This window comes from Polypterus senegalus, chromosome 5, assembly GCF_016835505.1.
Source record: "Polypterus senegalus isolate Bchr_013 chromosome 5, ASM1683550v1, whole genome shotgun sequence".
Classification (NCBI taxonomy): Eukaryota; Metazoa; Chordata; class Cladistia; order Polypteriformes; family Polypteridae; genus Polypterus; species Polypterus senegalus.
In genome coordinates this window covers 139,155,572-139,178,386 of record NC_053158.1, presented here as the reverse complement: position 1 = coordinate 139,178,386, position 22,815 = coordinate 139,155,572, and the positions used below count along the sequence as shown (strand labels likewise).

At 37.6% G+C, this 22,815-nt stretch overlaps 1 protein-coding gene across 3 annotated transcripts in view; it reads left to right on the top strand.

Moving 5' to 3' along the window:
* The window catches only part of sugct (succinyl-CoA:glutarate-CoA transferase), a 762,796-nt gene that overhangs the window by 639,296 nt on the left and 100,685 nt on the right, over positions 1-22,815 (top strand). For all 3 annotated transcript variants that reach the window (XM_039753396.1, XM_039753395.1, XM_039753397.1), the window contains one exon: positions 13,136-13,199. In XM_039753396.1, coding sequence (XP_039609330.1) covers positions 13,136-13,199 — 64 coding nt within the window. The remainder of the gene's footprint in view (positions 1-13,135; positions 13,200-22,815) is intronic.

The window sequence follows — 22,815 nt, the reverse complement described above, 5'->3', positions numbered from 1 at the left end:
TTTGCCAGGGCTTATGGGTACATAGAAGACTTTGCTGAGAGGGAACCAGGACTTAGTCAGACAGCATCAAGTTTCAAAAGTTGCCACACAGCTTTAAATTATTAAGTATGAATATAAGTAATACTGATTGCAAGTATATGTTAGAAAAGGCAAAGGTTCTTTGACAAGCTACTAGGAGTGTTACAATGTGAGATGGATAGGAAGTGCTTGGTCAGTGCTTTCTGGTAGGAAAGTGGGCAGTCCACTAAACCTTTTAGACTTGCAAAGGTGTGCTCAGCTGACATTTTACATTTCTGGTTTCTGTATTTGTATGGTTTGATAGCAATTGTAACAATTACCATCTCGTGGTTACTCTCTTCTTTTCTATAAAATAATTTAATTTAATTAACCTTTTGAGATTTTGTTAACCACATGATTCTAGGTCACAGTGTCCTCCAGGAAGCACTTTTTGCACTATTGATTATCCACGTCTTTATCAACTGCCTATAAATCTGTCATTTTATAAATGCATTACCCCCTGCTGTTAAAGGTAAAGTAAATTAAATAAAGGCTTAAGAGACAAAAAAAATATATCAGGCAGTTTCTGAACATACAGATAAAAATGAAGTTTATAGTTTAAAATGAAGCAGTGGCAGAGAGCGAAAGAAGAAAGCTTGATTAGATATCCTGATGCTCTGTGGTCACAGAACAGAAGATCCCTAGGCATCTTTTGAAAAAGAGTAGGCTAAATGTCCTATCTAAACTGCCTACCACAGCCTTGCCATTGTGGACAGGACTTATTGGCTAACCATCTCAATTCTTACCTCTTCACCATCTAGCATTTATTAGGATACTGTCACAAACTGACTGACATTGCACCAACCAGGTGAAAATTATTTAATTTCACTTCATTACAAATTAAATAATATTCCAAAAGAAAGATGTTGCCTTTAAGTTTGTTTTATTTGTCTGTATTTAATACATCATGATGTCTTTAATCAGCTATTATATAGTGATTTTAATCAGAATCCCTATATAAGATTAAAATTGATTAATTGATGTATAATACTGCGGTGGGCTGGAGCCAGTAGACCCCTGTGATCCTGCAGTTAGGATATAGCGGGTTGGATAATGGATGGATGATGTACAGTAAACAACATCTGCTGCACTAATTGATTACTGGAATATCAAAAGCCTTTTGTTTGCCTTTTGATAACTATATTGTGAAATACACACATACCATGTATTTTAATTAATCTGGTTCATTTTAAAAAACACAGCAAAGAAAAATATGTAAAAACATATTTATTTGTATATTGTTAATACAGATTCTTTAACACTAGAAATACCAGAGCCTACGAAAAAACTCGTAAATCCATCCCACCTTAAATCGCTTCTTAAAATCGTTCTCACCTCTCCACCAGCGTCTTTTGTCATCTAAATGTGCTGATAAAAATCAGGCTGCAAGCAGCCAGCTATTCCATCCCCCCACCGACTTAGAACATGCACAAACTTCTCCCAGCTCATTCCTTGATTGATTTTCTGGGAGTGAAGTGGAGTTTTAAAGTGGAAATAATAGATTGTTGTTTGGAACACACGCATTTCATGTCTGTTCCGTTTCTACAGTAATCTGTGTAAACACATTGTTAAAACAGAAACGTTTTTTATATTCTACTAGTAGATGACAAAATGTAGGCATAAACTATATAATGTATGAAGCCTGAAGTATCCAAGAAATACTTTCACAAAAGGTACAAATCTAACACAACAGTTGCACTTTTATTCAAAAATATAACTGCAGAAACAAAAAGTCGCCTTAACATGCGACATTGACACCCTCTTATTATGACTGCCTCCGTGACACAATAGAATCAGCTGCCGTCTGGGAATCAAAAGATCGCGAGTTCGATCCTGCACCACTCTGTTTTGAGAAGTAAACTGCTCTTAGTCTTACTATTTTAGAATAAAAACATACATTTGATTTCAGTCTGTAACAGCCGGTGTAATTTATGATACTTGTAAAGGTTAGCTTTGGTTTTTTTTTTTTTCTTTCAGTCAGTTTTATTATCTTAGCCGCGTTCACGAGCCCAAACACACCCCACCCCCGCATCTGATACTGCTGTTTTCACATAGACACGCTGTAACAGAGGTAAACTCAACTCCCTTCTACATCGGAGCAAGAATGCACATACCATTGCTTGCATACTAAAGTGTCAGCAGGCACTTTTCGTGGCATTACACACAGTTTTGAGCATGCCCTCTGCACACTACTTGTGACTTTAGGCTTTAGGAAGTAAGTAAATAAATAAAGGTAAATCGTGTCATAAAATGATTTCTTCAAAACGTCGATTTGGCACGGACATGCTCAAAAAATACATGTGTAATGCCACAAAAAGTCCATGCAGACATGCCACGGAGGCAGTAATAATAAACGGCTGTCAATGTCGCATGTTAGGGCGGCTTTTTGTTTCTGCAGTTATATTTTTGAATAAAAGCGCAACTGTTGTGTTAGATTTGTACCTTTTGTAAAAGTATTTCTTGGATACTTCAGGCTTCATACATTATATACACTCACCTAAAGGATTATTAGGAACACCATACTAATACGGTGTTTGACCCCCTTTCGCCTTCAGAACTGCCTTAATTCTACGTGGCATTGATTCAACAAGGTGCTGAAAGCATTCTTTAGAAATGTTGGCCCATATTGATAGGATAGCATCTTGCAGTTGATGGAGATTTATGCGATGCACATCCAGGGCACGAAGCTCCTGTTCCACCACATCCCAAAGATGCTGTATTGTGTTGAGATCTGGTGACTGTGGGGGCCATTTTAGTACAGTGAAATCATTGTCATGGTCAAGAAACCAATTTGAAATGATTCGAGCTTTGTGACATGGTGCATTATCCTGCTGGAAGTAGCCATCAGAGGGTGGGTACATGATGGTCATGAAGGGATGGACATGGTCAGAAACAATGCTTAGGTAGCCCGTGGCATTTAAACGATGCCCAATTGGCACTAAGGGGCCTAAAGTGTGCCAAGAAAACATCCCCCACACCATTACACCACCACCACCAGCCTGCACAGTGGTAACAAGGCATGATGGATCCATGTTCTCATTCTGTTTACGCCAAATTCTGACTCTACCATTTGAATGTCTCAACAGAAATCGAGACTCATCAGACCAGGCAACATTTTTCCAGTCTTCAACTGTCCAATTTTGGTGAGCTTGTGCAAATTGTAGCCTCTTTTTCCTATTTGTAGTGGAGATGAGTGGTACCCAGTGGGGTCTTCTGCTGTTGTAGCCCATCCGCCTCAAGGTTGTGCATGTTGTGGCTTCACAAATGCTTTGCTGCATACCTCGATTGTAACGAGTGGTTATTTCAGTCAAAGTTGCTCTTCTATCAGCTTGAATCAGTCGGCCCATTCTCCTCTGACCTCTAGCATCAACAAGGCATTTTTGCTTACTGGACTGCCGCATACTGTATGTTTTTCCCTTTTCACACCATTCTTTGTAAACCCCAGAAATGGTTGTGCGTGAAAATCCCAGTGACTGAGCAGATTGTGAAATACTCAGACTGGCCCGTCTGGCACCAACAACCATGCCACGCTCAAAATTGCTTAAATCACCTTTCTTTCCCATTCTGACATTCAGTTTGGAGTTCAGGAGATTGTCTTGACCAGGACCACACCCCTAAATGCATTGAAGCAACTGCCATGTGATTGGTTGATTAGATAATTGCATTAATGAGAAATTGAACAGGTGTTCCTAATATTCCTTTAGGTGAGTGTAGTTTATGCCTACATTTTGTCATCTACTAGTAGAATATAAAAAACGTTTCAATGTGTTTACACAGATTACTGTAGAAACGGTACAGACATGAAATGCGTGTGTTCCAAACAACGATCTATTATTTCCACTCTAAAACTCCACTTTACTCCCAGAAAATCAATCAAGGCATGAGCTGGGAGAAGTTTGTGCACGTTCTAAGTCAGTGGGGGGATGGAATAGCCGGCTACTTGCAGCCTGATTTTTATCAGCGCATTTAGATGACAAAAGACACTAATGGAGAGTTGTGAACGATTTTAAGAAGCGATTTAAGGTGGGATGGATTTACGAGTTTTTTCGTAGGCTCTGGTAATTCTAGTGTTAAAACTGTGTGTTAAGTGATTAAGAAAAAATAACAGAATAAAATTAGAATATCATGACAAAGTTGATTTATTTCAGCAATTCCATTCAAAAAGTGAAACTTGTATATTAGATTTATTCATTACACACAGACTGATGTATTTCAAATGTTTATTTCTTTTAATTTTGATGATTATAACCGACAACTAATGAAAGTCCCAAATTCAGTATCTTGGAAAATTAGAATATCAATTAACACCAATGCAAAAAAAGGATTTTTTAGAAATGTTGGTCAACTGAAAGGTATGAACATGAAAAGTATGAGCATGTACAACACTCAATATTTAGTTGGGGCTCCTTTGGCCTGAATTACTACATCAATGCGGCATGGCATGGAGTCGGATCAGTCTGTTTCACTGCTCAGGTGTTATGAGAGCCCATGTTGTTCTGATAGTGGCCTTCAGCTCTTCTGAATTGTTCGGTCTGGCGTATTGCATCTTCCTCTTCACAATACCCCATAGAAAAGGTCAGACGAGTTTGCTGGCCCATCAAGAACAGGGATACCATGGTCCTTAAACCAGTTACTAGTAGTTTTGACATTTTGTGCAGTTGCCAGGTCCTGTTGGAAAATGAAATCTGCATCTCCATAATGTTCGTCAGCAACAGGAAGCATGAAGTGCTCTAAAACTTCCTGGTAGACTGCTGCGTTGACCTTGGACCTCAGAAAACACAATGGACCAACACCAGCAGATGACATGGCACCCCAAATCATCACTGACTGTGGAAACTTTACACTGGACCTCAAGCAACGTGGATTCTGTGCCTCTTCTCTCTTCCGCCAGACTCTGGGACCTTGATTTCCAAAAGAAATGCAAAATTTACTTTCATCACAGAACATAACTTTGGACCACTCAGCAGCAGTCCAGTCCTTTTTGTCTTTGGCCCAGGCGAGACGCTTCTGACGCTGTCTTTTGTTGAAGAGTGGCTTGACACAAGGAATGCGACAGCTGAAGCCCATGTCTTGCATACGTCTGTGCATGGTGGTTCTTGAAGCACTGACTCCAGCTGCAGTCCACTCTTTGTGAATCTCCCCCACAGTTTTGAATGTGTTTTGTTTCATAATCCTCTCCAGGGTGTGGTTATCCCTATTGCTTGTACACTTTTGTACAAGCTTGTCCTTCCCTTCGCCTCTCTATTAATGTGCTTGGACACAAAGCTCTGTGAACAGCCAGCCTCTTTAGCAATGACCTTTTGTGTCTTGCCCTCCTTGTGCAAGGTGTCAATGGACGTCTTTTGGACAACTGTCAAGTCAGCAGTCTTCCCCATGATTGTGTAGCCTACAGAACTAGACTGAGAGACCATTTAAAGGCTTTTACAGGTGTTTTGAGTTGATTAGCCGATTAGAGTGCGGCACCAGGTGTCTTCAATATTGAACCTTTTCACAATATTCTAATTTTCCGAGATACTGACTTTGGGTCTTTTATTAGTTGTCAGTTATAATCATCAACATTAAAAGAAATACACATTTGAAATACATCAGTCTGTGTGTAATGAATGAATCTAATATACAAGTTTCACTTTTTGAATGGAATTACTGAAATAAATCAGCTTTGTCATGATATTCTAATTTTATGACCAGCACCTGTATATATGTCAAACACATCTTACCATACACAATTTCAGGATTTTATTTTTTCACATTTTGTTCTTTATTGTTCAACTAGCAAAATACCCGTGCTTCGCAGCGGCGAAGTAAAGCATTAAAATTTTTATTAAGAACAAAATTAAACCTTTTTAAACTGAGGGAAAATATGCCAATAATTATTTGTTAAGGATGTCTTTGTATACCATGTTGTCAGTTCGGCCTTCCGGTTGTAACATGACCAAGCTGTGCGCCGAGCTTACTTTTGAGCATGCAACTTACAGTTGGCCATGTGAACAGTAATCTTGTCTCAAATCTCACAGCTTGGATTGCTACTGTCATAATCGGTTTGAGATTCACGGTTTGTTTCAATTACGACAGTATTTGCAGGATTTGTTGTGTTGAAGTGACATTCGGCATCTGTCAAGCGTTGTAAGCACACAACTGGTTTAATTGATAAAATCACATCCAGCTTTTGAGAGTTTAAACATTCATAAACATCAAAGTGTCCACTACTGAAATCGTCACCTGTGAATCTAAGATGTTTAAGAGGCATTGGCGGTTGTCGAAAGGTGTAAAATATTTGGCCATTTCAGTACACTTGAAAGCGACAACCGAACAATTCAGCGGCAACCATCAACTCACATGCAGAACCATAGGTGACGGGCTTAAGCATTTCACACTTATAGTGTTCCTGTGTAGTATAATTATCTCCTGTACCGTCATCAGGCCACACCTTGAACCTGTCCCAGTCATTCAATACATAAGACACAATGTTCCTCCGGATATCAAGAGTGAGCCTGATATGGCCGTGCAATATGTAACAAAGAGAATGGAAAAGGTAGGTGGTATCTCTGGGCATGGAAACCACTTGGTAAGTGACAGTTCTTTCATCGATAGTGATCACCTTGATAGACATGGTAATGGGGGTTGGAATGATAAAGGAAATGGGTACCTGAGCAATGTAAAGTAAGTCTAAAATACCTATATAATAACTATAATTATAATAAACAAACAATAAAACAGTGGAGAAGCCGTGGATTAAACAAAAAGGCTGTAGTTATCAGTAGGGAGACGTGAATCCCGTGGCGAAGCAAGGAAGGGAATGTAGAGACCGGAGCGACGGACGGTCTTATATAGGCAGGCAGCCAACAACATGGGAGGCGTTGGGATGGGGGACCCAACGCCACCTCACACAGTGACCGAGCTGCAGGCTATGGACATATATATGTACGTAAGGAGGATTCAGTTAGCGTTGGGAACCTGTGTACCAAATTTCTTGAAGATGGGCCCTAAGTAACAAAGACTGTTGAAAAGTTCGATATGGCGGCCGACAGTGGCATCATACCACCGAAATAAGTACGAACATTGGTTTTGGTTAGTGCAGGGAAGCCGCCTACCAAATTTCGAGAAGATCGGGCCATAAATAAGAAAGTTCAACATGGCGGACGTTGTTGACCATTATGCGTAGAATTTCGAAATGAAACCTGCTTAACTTTTGTAAGTAAGCAGTAAGGAATGAGCCTGCCAAATTTCAGCCTTCTACCTACACGGGAAGTTGGAGAATTAGTGACGTTGGAAAGTTCAATATGGCGGCCGACAGTGGTGTCATACCAACGAAATAAGTACGTACATCGGTTTCCTTTAAAAGTTTAATATGGCAGCCGACAGTTGCATCATTCCACCGAAATAAGTACCAAATTTCAGCCTTCTACCTACACAGGAAGTTGGAGAATTAATGACGTTGGAAAGTTCAATGTGGCAGCTGACAGTGGTGTCATACCACTGAAATAAGTATGTACATTGGTTTCAGTTAGCGCAGGGAAGCCGCCTACCAAATTTTGTGAAAATGGGGCCATAAATAAGAAAGTTCAACATGGCGGACATTGTCGACTGTTATCGACCGTTAATGACTGTTACGTGTAGAATCTCGAAATGAAACCTGCTTAACCTTTGTAAGTAAGCTGTAAGGAATGAGACTGCCAAATTTCAGCCTTCTACCTACACGGGAAGTTGGAGAATTAGTGATGAGTCAGTGAGTGAGTCAATCAGTCAGTGAGGGCTTTGTCTTTTATTAGTATAGATTGATAAACATATCAGCTCTTTTGGCAGCACTTAAGTGTTGATTGTCAGGCAGCTCAGACGACAAAAGTTGCAAATCTCTTACTAATCAAAAAGATCAAACCAATCTTTTCCACTCAAGCAAAAAAAAAAAAATAAAAAATCCATCCTTCCCTGGCTTTATTTGTTCTTTCCAAAAAATTAAGTGATTCTGATCACTTTGATAAGTAAAGTGCACTTCTTATTCCTTTTTAAAAGTAAGGACAACCACCAACAGATTGTAAGATTGTCATCATGACAAGGTACCAACAATTTTCTGCTGACAACTCTTTGCAGCTACATTACTGATGACTTTTCATTCAGAGTGTATTTTTCTGCCATCTGAGTGCCTCATAAACATTAGATCATTAGATTTTTTTTTTTTTTACTAATTAGGGCTTACTTAAAAGAATGCCTTGTTCTCTCGAACAAGTAATACTGTGCAATATCCAGAACTGTCAAACATATGGACATTCAGACCACATATGAATCATGAAAGTGAGGGTGGATTTTTTTTGTCTCTTTTGCTGCTGTACCTCTCCAATGATACAGCACCTGATTGAACATAAAGTGATTAGATTAGATTACAAATAATTCCTTTAGTTATTGCTATTACAATTAAATGGTATGTAGAATCTTAACAAACTGGAACAAACTATGAAGCACTGCACTGCAGCCAAAACAAAGAATGTGGAGCACCCCCAGTTTACTTTGGGGTCAGGTTTTTTTTTTTTCTTGTAACTCTTGCATGGAAAAAAAGAAATTGGATGTCCACCTGTTAATGTACACCACAATGTACATACATCAGAAACTGTGATCGGCAACAATTTAATTAAAAAAAAATGCTGTATTAACTTTCCCTCGCTCAGCACCGTTAATAATAATTATGATATCTGTTAACAGATGCAATGAATGGCAGCTGTTATTTTAAAATCAGTGCCCCAACAAAAACATGGACAGCAACATAAACAGATTGAATAATTTTTAGTGAAATATTGAAAGAAATAAGTTTCCAAGTAGGATGGTTAGAAAATGTATTTCTTCATGCAGAGAACCACAGATGGTTGAAATTTGTTAGCAGGTATTATGGTAGATAGCACTTTGGGAATCTTCCAGTCTTTAACATATTTTGCAGAAGTTAGGTGAATAAGGATTGATGAGCGTGTCGGGATGAATATCCTGTTCTCACTGAAAAAAAAATAATGATAACAATATTTTATATTCTCATATTGTTAAAAGGTGTGGCTGTAAAGCCTAAATATGAAGAAAATTCTAATCATTGGTTAATTTATTTTCCAGATTGTTTGCCTCCTTTTGAATTGCAGAGGAACCCAAGTGTCGTGATTTTTTGAGATTTGCTGTAGCCCTGTTGTTACACATTTCCCACTTGTTATTTGGTCTTTATTTTGATCTTACATTAACACTATTTTGAAATTTTCATGGGTGCAGTGATGTTGTTTAAGGTTGTCAAGGCAGTTGTCTGCCATGTAACCAGTGGTCATGTAATGTGTTTATCGTCAGATCTAGCCTATAAAAGATTGAATCAATGAAATATTTGCTTTGTATTATTTTAGTTAGGGAAAGGGTTTCTAGTTATGTTAAGACCTGTGTTCTTATTATTTTCTGACTATGACTTACAGATTTTGTTTTTGACTTTTCACTGTTATGTCATGTCTTTCTGGTTTTGTCCTTAGCACTGATTTTTGACTCTTCTTTTAATTTTCCCCATAAAAGAAATTATCATCACCTAGTTAATTCAATTCTTTTGTCTTACAACATAGCAACTATCCACCTTGGCCACAATACCAGATGTATTCCTAACAGTTGCAGGTGCAAGGAAGGAATATATGGCTGTGAAAGTAACTCCACATAAAATATAACTTAGACATATGCTGAATAAACTGGAGTTCTTTGACATGAGGGGAAAAAAAAACAACTTTATAATTAGTTATATATATTGATTATATTGAATGACTTTAATCTTTGTTAACTTTAGATGTTAACTATAAGCCTTTGCCTTTAGAAATCATAGAAGGCATTTTAATTAAAGCCACTTGATCTGTAGCCCAGTTCCACTGCTACTCCTCTACAAGGTTAGGTATTGGTAAGAGAACTTGTACAATCTATTGTAACAGAATCTTGACTCCAAGAGTCTGTTTATCAGTAACTTGCAAGGACATAAGAAATTAATCTAATAATGTACTTTTGTAAGTAACAAGTGTATTTAAGAAGTGTAATCAGATTTTAGAAATAGTAGTAGTTATTTTTGGAAGTGTTTTTGTCTTTATATGGTTTTTATTTCTATTTTAAATAGATTTAGAAGGAATTAAGTCACTTATTAAAAAAGTGCAGGAGTTTGTTTCTTGGTCTGTCTGCTTTTCCTTTGGTCTTAAGGTCTTTATTGAATAGTATGTTCAGGAGTGAATGAAGAGATTGCAAAGTCAAGGTGAGCATGTAGTTTATAAGCTTTATAAACTGCAATTCTTATTAATTTTGTAAATGTGAATTTCCCCAAAGTCAGAGCCTATCTTGGCAGCACCAGGTGTAAGTCAGGGTATAAACCTGGAGAGCATACTCGTGCACTCATCCACACTTACTTGCAACTGTTTTTGTTGATTTTTACATATCCTCTCATGTACATCTGAATTTTCCTTGGTAATTATGATTTTTTTTATTAGGTTTAATAGAAGAAGCTAATTGGGTACATTGGAGAAGTATGTCTGATGTCCTGTGCTGAAAAGGAGGGATTAAATATTGAGCATCTAGGACAGAATCTTCAGAATCTTTTCTTTGCTTTTTATGCCTGGCCCTATGTGTGATCTTTGGTCAACATGCTGAAATGAACCTGAACTTGCTATAACACAATTTCAACATCAGCATTGCCTGTTTAACCTTTTATTCCATGTTGAAATCTATAGTTATCAATACACATTACAATTACAAGACCAAGTATTTAAACTAAGCTATTTTAAACTTTATACACAACTTACTATCAAATCTAATTGTATATACAACCTTGCTGACTGCCTAATTATGTCTGTTTATTTAAGTATTAGACTCTTCTAAGCTAATAACTGATGAATGAAGTTTCCATAATTGCCTTAGATTTGATTACAGCTTGTGCACTTTTGAATTCATTGTTATATTTTTGATCACAATCTAAAGGAAAGGTGCGAAAAAGTTTTATGGCATTGGAGTGATTCTCTGGCATAGGAACTTGGAAACTTGTTTGAACTTAAGAAAAAATGATTGGAGCAGACTACCATAATATATTGTAAAAGGGGAGCTTTGTTTTAGTCTGCTAAAAAGTGAAGCCTGGGAAAACATTTACCTTTGAGTAATAAAATAATTGCAAGCATAGAGCCAAAACCAGTACTAAAATGGCTTAGGAGCCTTAGGGAATTAAAGTTTGAATATTTATGAGGGCACAATTCAAAAGTCCAAACATAGAATCTATTAATGACTGAAGAATGGTGGTCCACAAGAGCTATTCTAAAAGCCTGAGTAAGTTGGAGAAAATGTAGAGTAATTGGCAAAAACCACAATGTGCAAAGCTGGTAGACATCTACCAGAAAAAGGTAAAGCTTTTATTATAAGGTGGCTTAACCAAATTTTAATGTATAGGATCTGAATACTTGCACATTCAGAATATTTTCATTTTCACTCCAGGGTGAATGATGTGGTGATGCAGTGGTTAGTTTTGTACCTCACAACTCAAGATGATTGGGTGTGCAAATGTCTCTGCGTTCCTTAATGTGGTTTTCACTTAGTACTCTGGTTTACCTATAAATCCTTAAAAAACTACAGAATTGAAGACTTTAAATTGGTCCTTACTGAGTGGGTTTTGGTTGTTTAATGAAAGTGCTCTGTTCATGTTTGTACTTTAAGATATCTGCTAACAAATAATTTTTTTCAGGGTGGGATGTCAGCATGGTAGTGTAGTTAATGGTGCTGCATCAAAGAGCCAACATTTTGGGTTTAAATCACAAACCTAGTCATGCGTGCTCCTTCTCCCTGTGTCTTCCTAAATTGAATCAGCACCTTAATGTGTTAGAGTGGTTTGAGTGATCAATGGTCCTCTGAGTGAAGCCATTGGGAATCATGTACTCCTTGTACTCAGCATGTTTAGAGGTGAGGTCCTGACTAAAACTGACTCAACCCTCACTACATTTCTTAGCATGGAACCTGCATGTATGGCGGCGTTGGTGTGATGGCTATTTAGAGGCACACCCGGAACAAGTGCCTTGTCCGTGTCTTGTGTGACTACGCAGCCTTTTTCAAGGATATCACTGCCTAACCCTAACAGGGAGGGGACAATTAAAGGCATCCTAAACAAACTTTGTCCCATCTGTACACAGCCAGGAAACCACACTTGGTGAGTCACCCCTCTACATGCAGTCAAAAAAGTTCAGAATCTTTCATCCCCTTCTTGGAATGTCCCCACACTCACGGATTCAACCACTACACACTGACAGAGAGCAGCCGTCATACTGTATGTTCAGACCTTCAACGCTACAAGGTGGACATATTTACCCTCAGTGAGACTCATCTCGCTGATGAAGGATCCATCACTGAAACCACAGCTGGATACACACTCATCTGGAAAAGCTGACCAAAGTCAGAGATGCGGATCCACAGAATCATCCCAGAGTCCCCTGTTGGTATCATCCCATGCGTAATGACCGTGCATGTTCCACTGGCGAACGGTTCCCATATGATAATTATCAGCTCATATGCCCCTAAACTGCATTCAACAGAGGAAGAAAAGGACAACGTCTATGGAGCAATCTAGAATGTTCCTGTTTCAGACAAGATCACCTTACTTGGAGTTGGAAGGAGTACTGATGTTTCCTTTGGTTTTCCTCCCATATACCTGCTGGTTAGGTTAATAAAAGATTGCAAATTTGATCCACTGTCCAACAGTGAACCCTATAACAGACTGGCAGGCCTGCCCATCGCTATTTAATGCCTTGCAGCTGATGTCACTGGGATTGGCTTTATCCTTTTGTGACCCTGATTTGGATTAAGTAGGGACAAGAATTTTATGTTATGTTTTTGGAAATATATTGTGTCAGTAAAAATATAAATGAGAACAAAATTTTAAAGGGTCTATATACCTTTACGAATCCTTCAAGTGTTAATGATTACATGAGCATTTTATATTGTACAGCTGTTATGAAAGATAGGTTTAGATATATCATGTTCCAGGTTTTTTTCTCAATGTTTTATTCTTTTTAAGTGTTTGTCCAATTCTCACTAGACATTTTTGCACACTTCTTGTCTTTAGGTTATCCATAATAGACTTGTCATGGAAATGGACCATCCCTCATCCGGAAAGATTGCAGTTCCTGGTAAGTGTTTAAAGTTGTACAAGAAATAATTTATACTACTACTGTTTAAATTTTATTGCAGTATTAAGATTTGATGTAAAATAAATCTTTTTTTCTCGGAATACCCTCATACATCATTTATCACCTTAAACTAGTAAACACACCACTCTTCTGGATGATGACCAGATAAATTCCAAAGATTCACTACTGCCTGACTAACAATGACTGTTTTTAGGCATAAAACAATATGCTGTGAAGTATACCTTGTTATTGACCAATCTTTTATACATAAGGTTTAAAGTAAGTTCAGAAAATTTCTGATCTCCAATGCATGAATAAACAGCCTGGTTATAACTAAAGAGGTTGAAAGGATTGTTTAAAATAACTAAATCAAAAGACTCTTAATTCATATATCCCATCTCAGTCTATGACAATGAAATCATATTTTACCTGTAAAATAAAATATCTTATTGTGATCTGTAAATTGTTACAATTCTATATTTTGTGACCATGTCATTTCCTATGACTAGTATATAATATATGCTGAATTCTAGAAAAGTTTTTTTAATAACTGAATTTGTTTTTTTTCAGGATGGTAGCATACAAAATTTATTTCCACATCTCTAAAATGCCAATATAACTGCTGTGTCATGCATGTTAAATAGCATCAAAATGCTTACTATTATGCCAAATATGAGTTTTATATATGGTTTAGAAAAAATAAATGTAATGCATTAAAACCTACCTAATGCAACATCCATCCATCCATTTTCTAACCCGCCGAATCCGAATACAGGGTCACGGGGGTCTGCTGTAGCCAATCCCAGCCAACACAGGGCACAAGGCAGGAACCAATCCTGGGCAGGGTGCCAACCCACCGCAGCTAATGCAACATTCTAAATCCAATGAACAGTGCAGTCTGTCATTACAAATTTCCTCAAATACATTAAATTCATGTTGACACCTAACATGTCAAGGCTTATCAAACTTGGCAAAGTACAAATAATTAAAGGTGTGCATTTAAAGAAAATCATCAATAGCACTAAGTGTGCAACATTAAAAAATATTTTTTATGTCATTTAGTCATATACTAAGAATAACTATGTCAGTGAAGTTTTAATTTTGACATAAAATCAGTTTACAAAGCTTTTAAGACATAATGACTTGGCTTTACTTTAGCAACAGTTGCAAAATTGTTTTTTTCTTGGCAATCACCCATTAAATGTCTATCATCAGTTAATTTCTTTTATAATGTTCTGTCAGCACTTGTTGGCTCTAAGAGGAGTTAATCCTCATAATAGCTGTTACTTACCTCCAAGCTGGATTGATATTCATGTTCTTTAATGCAGTTCTGTTTGTCACACTTACTCTTTAATATGAAAGATCCAAGTGTTCCTGGAAAAAAATTAAAATAAACCGTACCAAGAACAGGCAGGGTTCCATTTTTCCTGTCTGCAATTCATTCTTTTTTACCATCCACCATGAGAAATGTAAATGTATGGTATTTGGTTCAGTAGAAGATTGTGAGTACACATTATAAAACTGATGTAAGAGGGCTATGATCACTTTATCAGTCATTTAAATGGAATATAGAAATATGCACTTTATGTGTTGTGTAGTGTTTATAAGTACATGTTGGCAAATTCCAGAAGGATTGACTATGATGTGCATGAGAAATTGTCTGATTGATGAGTTGTTTTTTTTTGTTTGTTTTTTTTTTATCAAATCTTTGAACAACAGGCATGTCATCTGTACTTGGATCATGTCCTGCACACAAACCTGGAAGGTCCCCTGACACCATATACTGTAGAGGAAAAAGTGAACTAAGAAGAAATCTTTTTTTTTTTTATTAATTTTACTGATTTTATTGAAATCCCACAACATTCCAAACAAATAGATATATTTTACAAGAATAGGATTGAAAACAAATCAACCCCCACCCCTGAGAAAGAGAGCATGGCCAGCAGAATAAAACTTAAACCTAGTAAAAATAAGTAAACAGATAAATTAATAAGTGAATATAGATAAATGGAGAAGAAAAAGAAAATGTGGGGAGAATCTGCTTCCTCAGTGCTTTAAAAGCTTATTCTAGAATATTATTGATTAGATCCTGCCAGGTTTTGAAAAATTTCTGCACAGATCCTCTAAGTGAGAATTAGATTTTTTCCAATTTCAAATACAGTGGTATAGTGGAACCTCGGTTCACGACCATTATTTGTTCCAAAGTAAAATGAATTGGTCATGACCCAAAGCAATTTCCCCCATAAGATTGTATGTAAATACAATTAATCCATTCCAGACTGTACAAACTGTATGTAAATATATATATTTTTTTAGTTTTTAAGCACAAATATAGTTAATTATACCATAGAATGCACAGGGTAATAGTAAACTAAATGTAAAAACATTGAATAACACTGAGAAAACCATGAACAACAGAGAAAACTAACACTGCAATAGTTTGCGCTATAGCGCTAAGAATCGCTCACTAAAAACATTTTTTTTAATGAGTTTTAAGCACAGGGAAAAAAATGAACATTTGAAAAATCTGTAATTTAATAAACCACCAAGAAAAGTAACATTGCAACAATGCACGCTATGAACCGATCGCTGTAAACAGAAATGAAAACAAAAACAAGCCCAGTGCATTCTTTAACTGCCTTCTCTACCTTTTGCGTCCAGCTCTCTCTCTCGTGTGTGCGTGTGTCTCTCTCTCGCGCGCCTGTGTGTGTGTCTGTCTCTCTCGCGTACCTGTGTGTGTCTCTCTCTCTCTCGCGTGCCTGTGTGTGTGTGTCTCTCTCGCGTGCCTGTGTGTGTGTCTCTCTCATGCGCCTGTGTGTGTCTCTCTCTCTCACGTGCCTGTGTGTGTGTATCTCTCTCTGTCACATGCCTGTGTGTGTGTGTCTCTCTCTCTCGCACACCTGAGTGTGTGTGTGTCGCTCGCTCGCTGCACAGGAAATGCACAGGGAGAGACTGAACACTTACAAACAGAAAGGAAAACTGGCTTGTTCGTATACCGAGTGTGTGGTCGTGAACAGAGGCAAAAGTTTGGCGAACTTTTTGGTCGTAAACCGATTTGTACGTGAACCAAGACACTCGTGGGCCGAGGTTCCACTGTACCTTGAGATACGACTTTAATTCGTTCCGTGACCGAGCTCATAAGTCAAAATGCTTGTATCTCAAATCAATTTTCCCCATTGAAATTAATTGAAATGAGATTAATTCTTGCAAGCCCCAAAAAACCACAGTAATATTTTGTTAAATGTTTTTAACATAGGAAAAAATTATTTATAATGAACAAATATTGTATACAAACAAAATAAAACCTAATACATGAAAGGGAATCTAAAGAAATAAACAAATGTTGGCAAAGCCAATTAGCATATCAATCAACATTTATTTATTTATATAGCACATTTTCATACAAAAAAATGTAGCTCAAAGTGCTTTACAAAATGAAGAATAGAAAAATAGAAGACACAATAAAAAATAAACATAAGTCAACATTAATTAACATAGAATAAGTAAGGTCCGATGGCCAGGGTGGACAAAAAAAAGAAAAAAAAACTCCAAAAGCTGGAGAAAAAAAATAATAAAAAAAATAAAATCATATTGTAATGTTTTTTTCTTTCACTTCACTTTTGCTTAACTTAATTTTCTTCTTCACTAGTTTTTTCTTTTTTGCCACGCTTTTGTCACTTTCATTCGCAGGATATTTCAATAGAAATCTGTCCAAGGAGCTTTGTTTAGTCCTCCACTTTAGAATGTTTTAGTTAGGCAAGTGTCATTAAATAGCGCCACTGCACGACCAGTTGCAACTTTTTCAGGGTTTCTTTTTAATAAAGTCAAATGTTAGGCAAGTGTCATTAAATAGCACTGCTGCACGATCAGTTGTAACTTTTTCAGGGTGTTTCTTTTCAATAAAGTCAAGCGTTAGGCAAGTGTCATTAAATAGCGCCGCCGCACGATCAGTTGTAACTTTATCAGGATGTTTCTTTTCTTTAAAGTTTTTCCCACATTGCAAACACTTCCTTTATCTCACTTTAAGAGAACCTCCTCCGCGATACCGATCTCCTGCAGAACCTCCATATGTTGCCACGTCTGTAGTTCCATCAACTCCTCCATCGTCAGTTCCTCGGAATGTGTGGCGACAAGCTCTTTGATGGCTCGTATTTCTAATTTTGGCTCGCATCTCAAGGCAAAAAATCGACCTAGTGATGGCTCGTACCTCAAAAAACTCATACGTTGGGGCACTCGTATCACAAGTTACCACTGTAATATATAACATCAGTTACCCACTTACTTAAAATGAGAGAGTTAGGATTCTTCCAGTTTAGCAAGATAAGTCTGCGTGCCAGTTTGTTTGTCCTTCTCCACTTTAAGCCCATCTCCGAGTACACCAAACACAGCTGTTAATGGGTTAGGAGAGATTAGAAGAAATCATTTTTGTATATGATATTTCAGAATAATCAATTTTGGATACTAATCTGTTTTTTTTAACAATGATAATTTTTGTCCAGTAACAATCATATTTCACATGATTTATAGTGTTTCTTCAGAGACAGCACCCATTTGTGGGAAAACAAATAACATTAGTATATGAATGCAAATATTGTGTATGCCTCAGTTACTGATGAACTGTGTTGCACTCAAATATTAGGTAACTAGAACAACTCTTGTAGCAAAGGAGCTATATAGGTGTTGACCTGACACAGACTGACAGCAGAGGCACGTATAAAAAAATAAACAAAAAAGTTTTTAAGTTTTCTTTATCCATTGGGAACGTCTTCCCAAAACAACACCAAAGAAAACGCCCAAAAATTACTCCTCTTCCTTCACTCCTCCCAGGCAGCTTTGTCCTCCTCCTTCCGACTCTGGCGCCCGAAGTGGTGACTGTTGGCTCCTTTTATAGCCCACCCGGAAGTGCTGCAGGTGCTTATTGACCTACTTCCAGCTGCACCTCCGGGTGTAGCTGTATTCTCGCCCAGACAGGCTCGTTAGTCTGTGCAGCTCCCCCTAGCAGTGGCCACAGAGCCCAACAGGAATGAGCTCCAGTGTTCCAAAATATTAGCCCCGATGCAACCCAGGGGGACTGCCAAGAAGTGTTCTAGGGGACGTAGTGTACACCCCATGACTGCTCCCCCGGATCCAGTGTCAAAGGGATGTCCTGGCCATCTGCCACACACTATTAGCAAAAGTACTGGCACTAGTAGTCACCAAGCTAAATATGAATACCTATATAGGGTGGTCCAGATCTAATTATGCAGATACAGACTGTCCAGATGACTTTGATTTATGCATAGACAATTCCAGTTTGGCGCGAAGACAATTCTTCATGTCATCAGTTCACACACTTCTCAATGGTCCAGGATTTTTTGGGTGTTTTTTTATGTAATAAACGTAATAAGTTATACTGTAATGAAAATTGCATAATTAGATCTGGACCACCCTATAGATCAGATTTTATATGAGACGGTTGAAAAAAATTTAAACAGATTGACAGTAAAGTAACTCATATTCATTTATCTGGTAATTAAAGTCATAGAGTTCACAATATCATACTGTACAGTGCCTAAAAAAGCATTCAACCCCTGGGACATTTTCAAATGTTATTATTATACAACATTGAATAACATTTGACTTTTTTATATTGATCAGCAGAAAAAGACAAAGTGAAAACAGATTGATAGCAGAAGTATTTACCCCTTCAGTAACTGGGGGATTGAAGCACAGGCTTGCTCCAGAAACAGAGAGTCTCGCACAGTGTTTTGCTTCCAGGAGCACCGGTTGGGATGCCTCCCTGGAAAGGTGGATAGGCTCTTGGCCAGAGCAGGGGTGGATCCAGTTGTCATTGTCCATGTTGGAACAAATGACATACATAATGGTTGTCTGTCAGTTCTGCGATCCAAATTCAAAGGGTTAGGTTACAGGCTGAGGAGCAGAACTGACAAGGTAGTCTTCTCTGAAGTTCTGCCTGTGCCACTTTCCAGTCCTGGTAAGATTAAGGAGATTAAAAGGCTTAACACATGGCTCATATCTTGGTGCTGGGGAGAAGGGTATAGATTGATGGGGCATTGGGACTCCTTTTGGAACAGATGGGACCTGTTCCACTTTGACAGGTTACATCTGAATACGAGGGGCACTAATGTACTGGCAAGGCATATCAGTAGGCTAGTTGAGGATTATTTAAAATGGTGGGGCAGGGAGTTTAAGACAGGCCAGGTTTCGAAATTTACACAGAGGAACAAACAGTGTAGAAATAAAAATGCATAGTAATGTAAATTCTAACCCAACGTTTAAATGTATAAAGAGTAACACATTAAAAATAACTTCCCTTAATCCTAGAAGTAGCAAAATTAAGACTAGTGAGTTAGAGTTGTATATAGCAGAGCATAATCTTCTTATATAATACACTACTGTGGTTGTCCGTTTGTCCAGGATTTGAAATTGACCTGAAATTTGGTACACATATACTACGTGACGTGTACTATCCGCTTCCAGGGTGATAATTGACCTCCCAAGGTTATTTCTGTTTTTATTTTTATTTTATTTAATTGTACAGTAGAATCGACTCTCAGCAGCGGCCAGCAGGGCAGTCGTGCAGCGCATGCGTACGGGCGTCATTCTTATCACTACCACCTTCACCGTCACTTCTCCTACCTCTTCATATCTTAAATCATTCTTGAGGCAGATTGAAGAGTTAAGTGCCAGCTTAAGTGAAAAATTAAGGAAAATATACTAAGTAATTACAACACAGTGATTTAATCAGTTTTAATGCAAAAAGATACAGACGAATGAAGAGAAGAAGCAGGCCGCTAGGGTGGAGAAAAGAAGAGCTGCTCAGGTAGCAGAAAGCGCATCAAATCAATCTCTGAGCAAATGAATGCTAAACGTACAGAGAAAGTGTATGAAAATTATGAATGATCAACTGAAGTGTATTCACTACACGTTATCTTGTAGTACGCCATTACTGGTTATAATATAATAGCAATAATGGAAACCTGGAAAAATAACAAAGTTGGTGGTGAGCATAACATACACGTTTTTTAGGAAGGATAGACAGAACCAAAAAGGAGGTGGGGTTGATATTTATGTCAAACAGAATTTAAATGCAAGTCCTCTTCAGTTGGATGATGATCCCCATCTTAGTGAGGACATGTGGCTCTGCCTAGAAAGCATTATGAAAAGAGGCCTTATTTTAGGAGTGTGTTATAGACCACCCAATGCCGATGGTAATTTTAACACACATCTTTTTTGTAATTGGCAAGTTTACAAGGGGATATTATAGTCATGGGGGACTTTATCCGAATATTAACTGGGATAACCTTGCAAATGGTGGAGCACAAGAGCAGAGGTTTTTACAAATAATCAATGACTGTTTTTTAACACAGTATGTTCAGGCAACAACTCGGGGTAAAGCTTGTCTGGATTTAGAATTTTGTAAAATTGATGGTGTAAAGGTGATTGAAACACTAGGATCATGTGACCATAATATAATACAGCTCTCAGTATTTTGTAAAAGTGCGGATGCAAAGACTAAAATTGTTAAGTTTAATTTTGGTAGAGCAAATTTTGAGCTGATGCGGCAAAGTCTAAGGAGGATAGACTGGTATAAACTTATAAGTGTGGAGACAGGTGAGGAGCAGTGGAACAGGTTTAAAAATGTTTTAAATAAAATGCAGGACAAGTATATATCTACTGTAAATTTGGAATTAATAGGAAATTAAAAAAAGCTTCACAGTGGATTAATAAAGAGTTAAAAAAAAGCTGCAAAGGAAAAAAAAACAGCTGTATGAGGCATATAAGATTAATAACTCCAAAGTGAATTGTAGGGTATATGAGAATATTAGGGCATCCATTAAGAAGGATATTAGGAAGGATAAAAGACAGTTGGAGAGGAATATAGCAGATAAGGCGAAAGATGACCTGAAGAGATTCTTCAAGTATTTAAGTATTAAAAAACAGTCAAGGAGGAGGTAAAGTGTATCAGGAATAATAAAGTGAATTAAAAGATACATACAGTGAAATAGCGGACACTCTAAACTTGCATTTTTCTTAGATCATCACAAGTGAGGAAGTGGATAACCTCCCAGCAGTAAATTGAACTACTAAGGAGGTTCTGGTAGATTTAGAAATTGTAGAGGGAGAAGTACTGTTCAGATTAAATAGGCTGATATCAAACAAACCATCAGGACCAGATAATATTTACCCTCAATTAACCCTAAGTTCTTAAGGAGGCTAGCGAGTACATATATAAACACTTGACACATATTTTTAGGAAGGCACTGCACACTGGGGAGATTCTGAAGGACTGGAAAATGGCAAATATTATCCCATTATATAAAAAGGGTGACCAGGCAGATCCAACCAACTGTAGGCCAGTAAGCTTAAGGTGCATGACAGGGAAATTAATGGAAGGAATAAACTGGCAAGTAGATGGCAAGCACATGGCAAGTACGGGAGTTTTTGTGAATAGTCAGCATGAGTTCGGAAAAGGGAGGTTGTGTTTTGAAGAGGGAGGTGCTGGAATGCTATGAGGAAGCAACAAAAGAATATGATTGAAGTGGAGCATATATTTGAAGATGGTTGAAGAATTGGCTTAGACACAGGAAGCAGAGGGTGATGGTGCAAGGAATCAGAATTGGCTGATTTTAAGGGTGGTGTTCTACAGGGATCAGTGCTAGAGCCACTGTTCTTTTTAATATATATAAATGATTTAGAACATATGTAACACACTGGTTAAGTTTACAGATAATACCAAGATAAGTTGTCTGGCAGATAGTTTGGAATCTGTTAAATCATTACAGAAGGGCTTGGAGAGCATACATGCTTGGGCAGATTTGTGGCAGATGGAATTTAATGTCAGTAAATGTAAAGTATTACACATAGGAAGTAAAAGTGTTAAGTTTGAATACACAATGGCGGTCTGAAAATCGAGAGTACACCTTATGAGAAGGGTTTAGAAGTCGTAGTGGACTTTACGCTATCAACTTCCAGACAGTGTTCAGAAGCCATTAAGAAGGCAAACAGAATGTTAGGTCATATAGCATAATGTGCGGATTACAAGCCCAAGGAGTTTATGCTTAAGCTTTATGATGCACTGGCTACAAAAAAGACAAAGCAGCACTAGAAAATGTCCAGAGAAAAGAAACAAGGCTGATTCCAGGGCTACAGGGGATGAATTATGAAAAAAGATTAAAAGAGCTGAGCCTTTTCAGTTTAAGCAAAAGAAGGTTAAAAGGTGACATGATTGAAGTGTTTAAAATTATGAAGGGAATTAGTACAGTGGATCTTTACACAGAGAACCATAGACACTTGGAATAAGCTACCAAGTAGCATGGTAGACTTTAGGGACTTTCAAAACTAGACTTGATATTTTTAGAAGAATTAAGCAGATAGGGCTGGTGAGCTTTGTGGGCTGAATGGCCTGTTTTCATCTACTGTAGATTGTTCTAATAATTAAGTCAGTATTTAGCACCTTTGGTAGCCATGACAGCCATGAGTCTGTATGCACATGTCTGTGTAATCTTCACACATGTGGACACTGCAACTCACCCCACCCCATTCTTATTTGCAGAATTGTTCAAACACTGTAAAATTGCGTGAAAATTATGAATAAATAGCCCTTTTCAAGTAA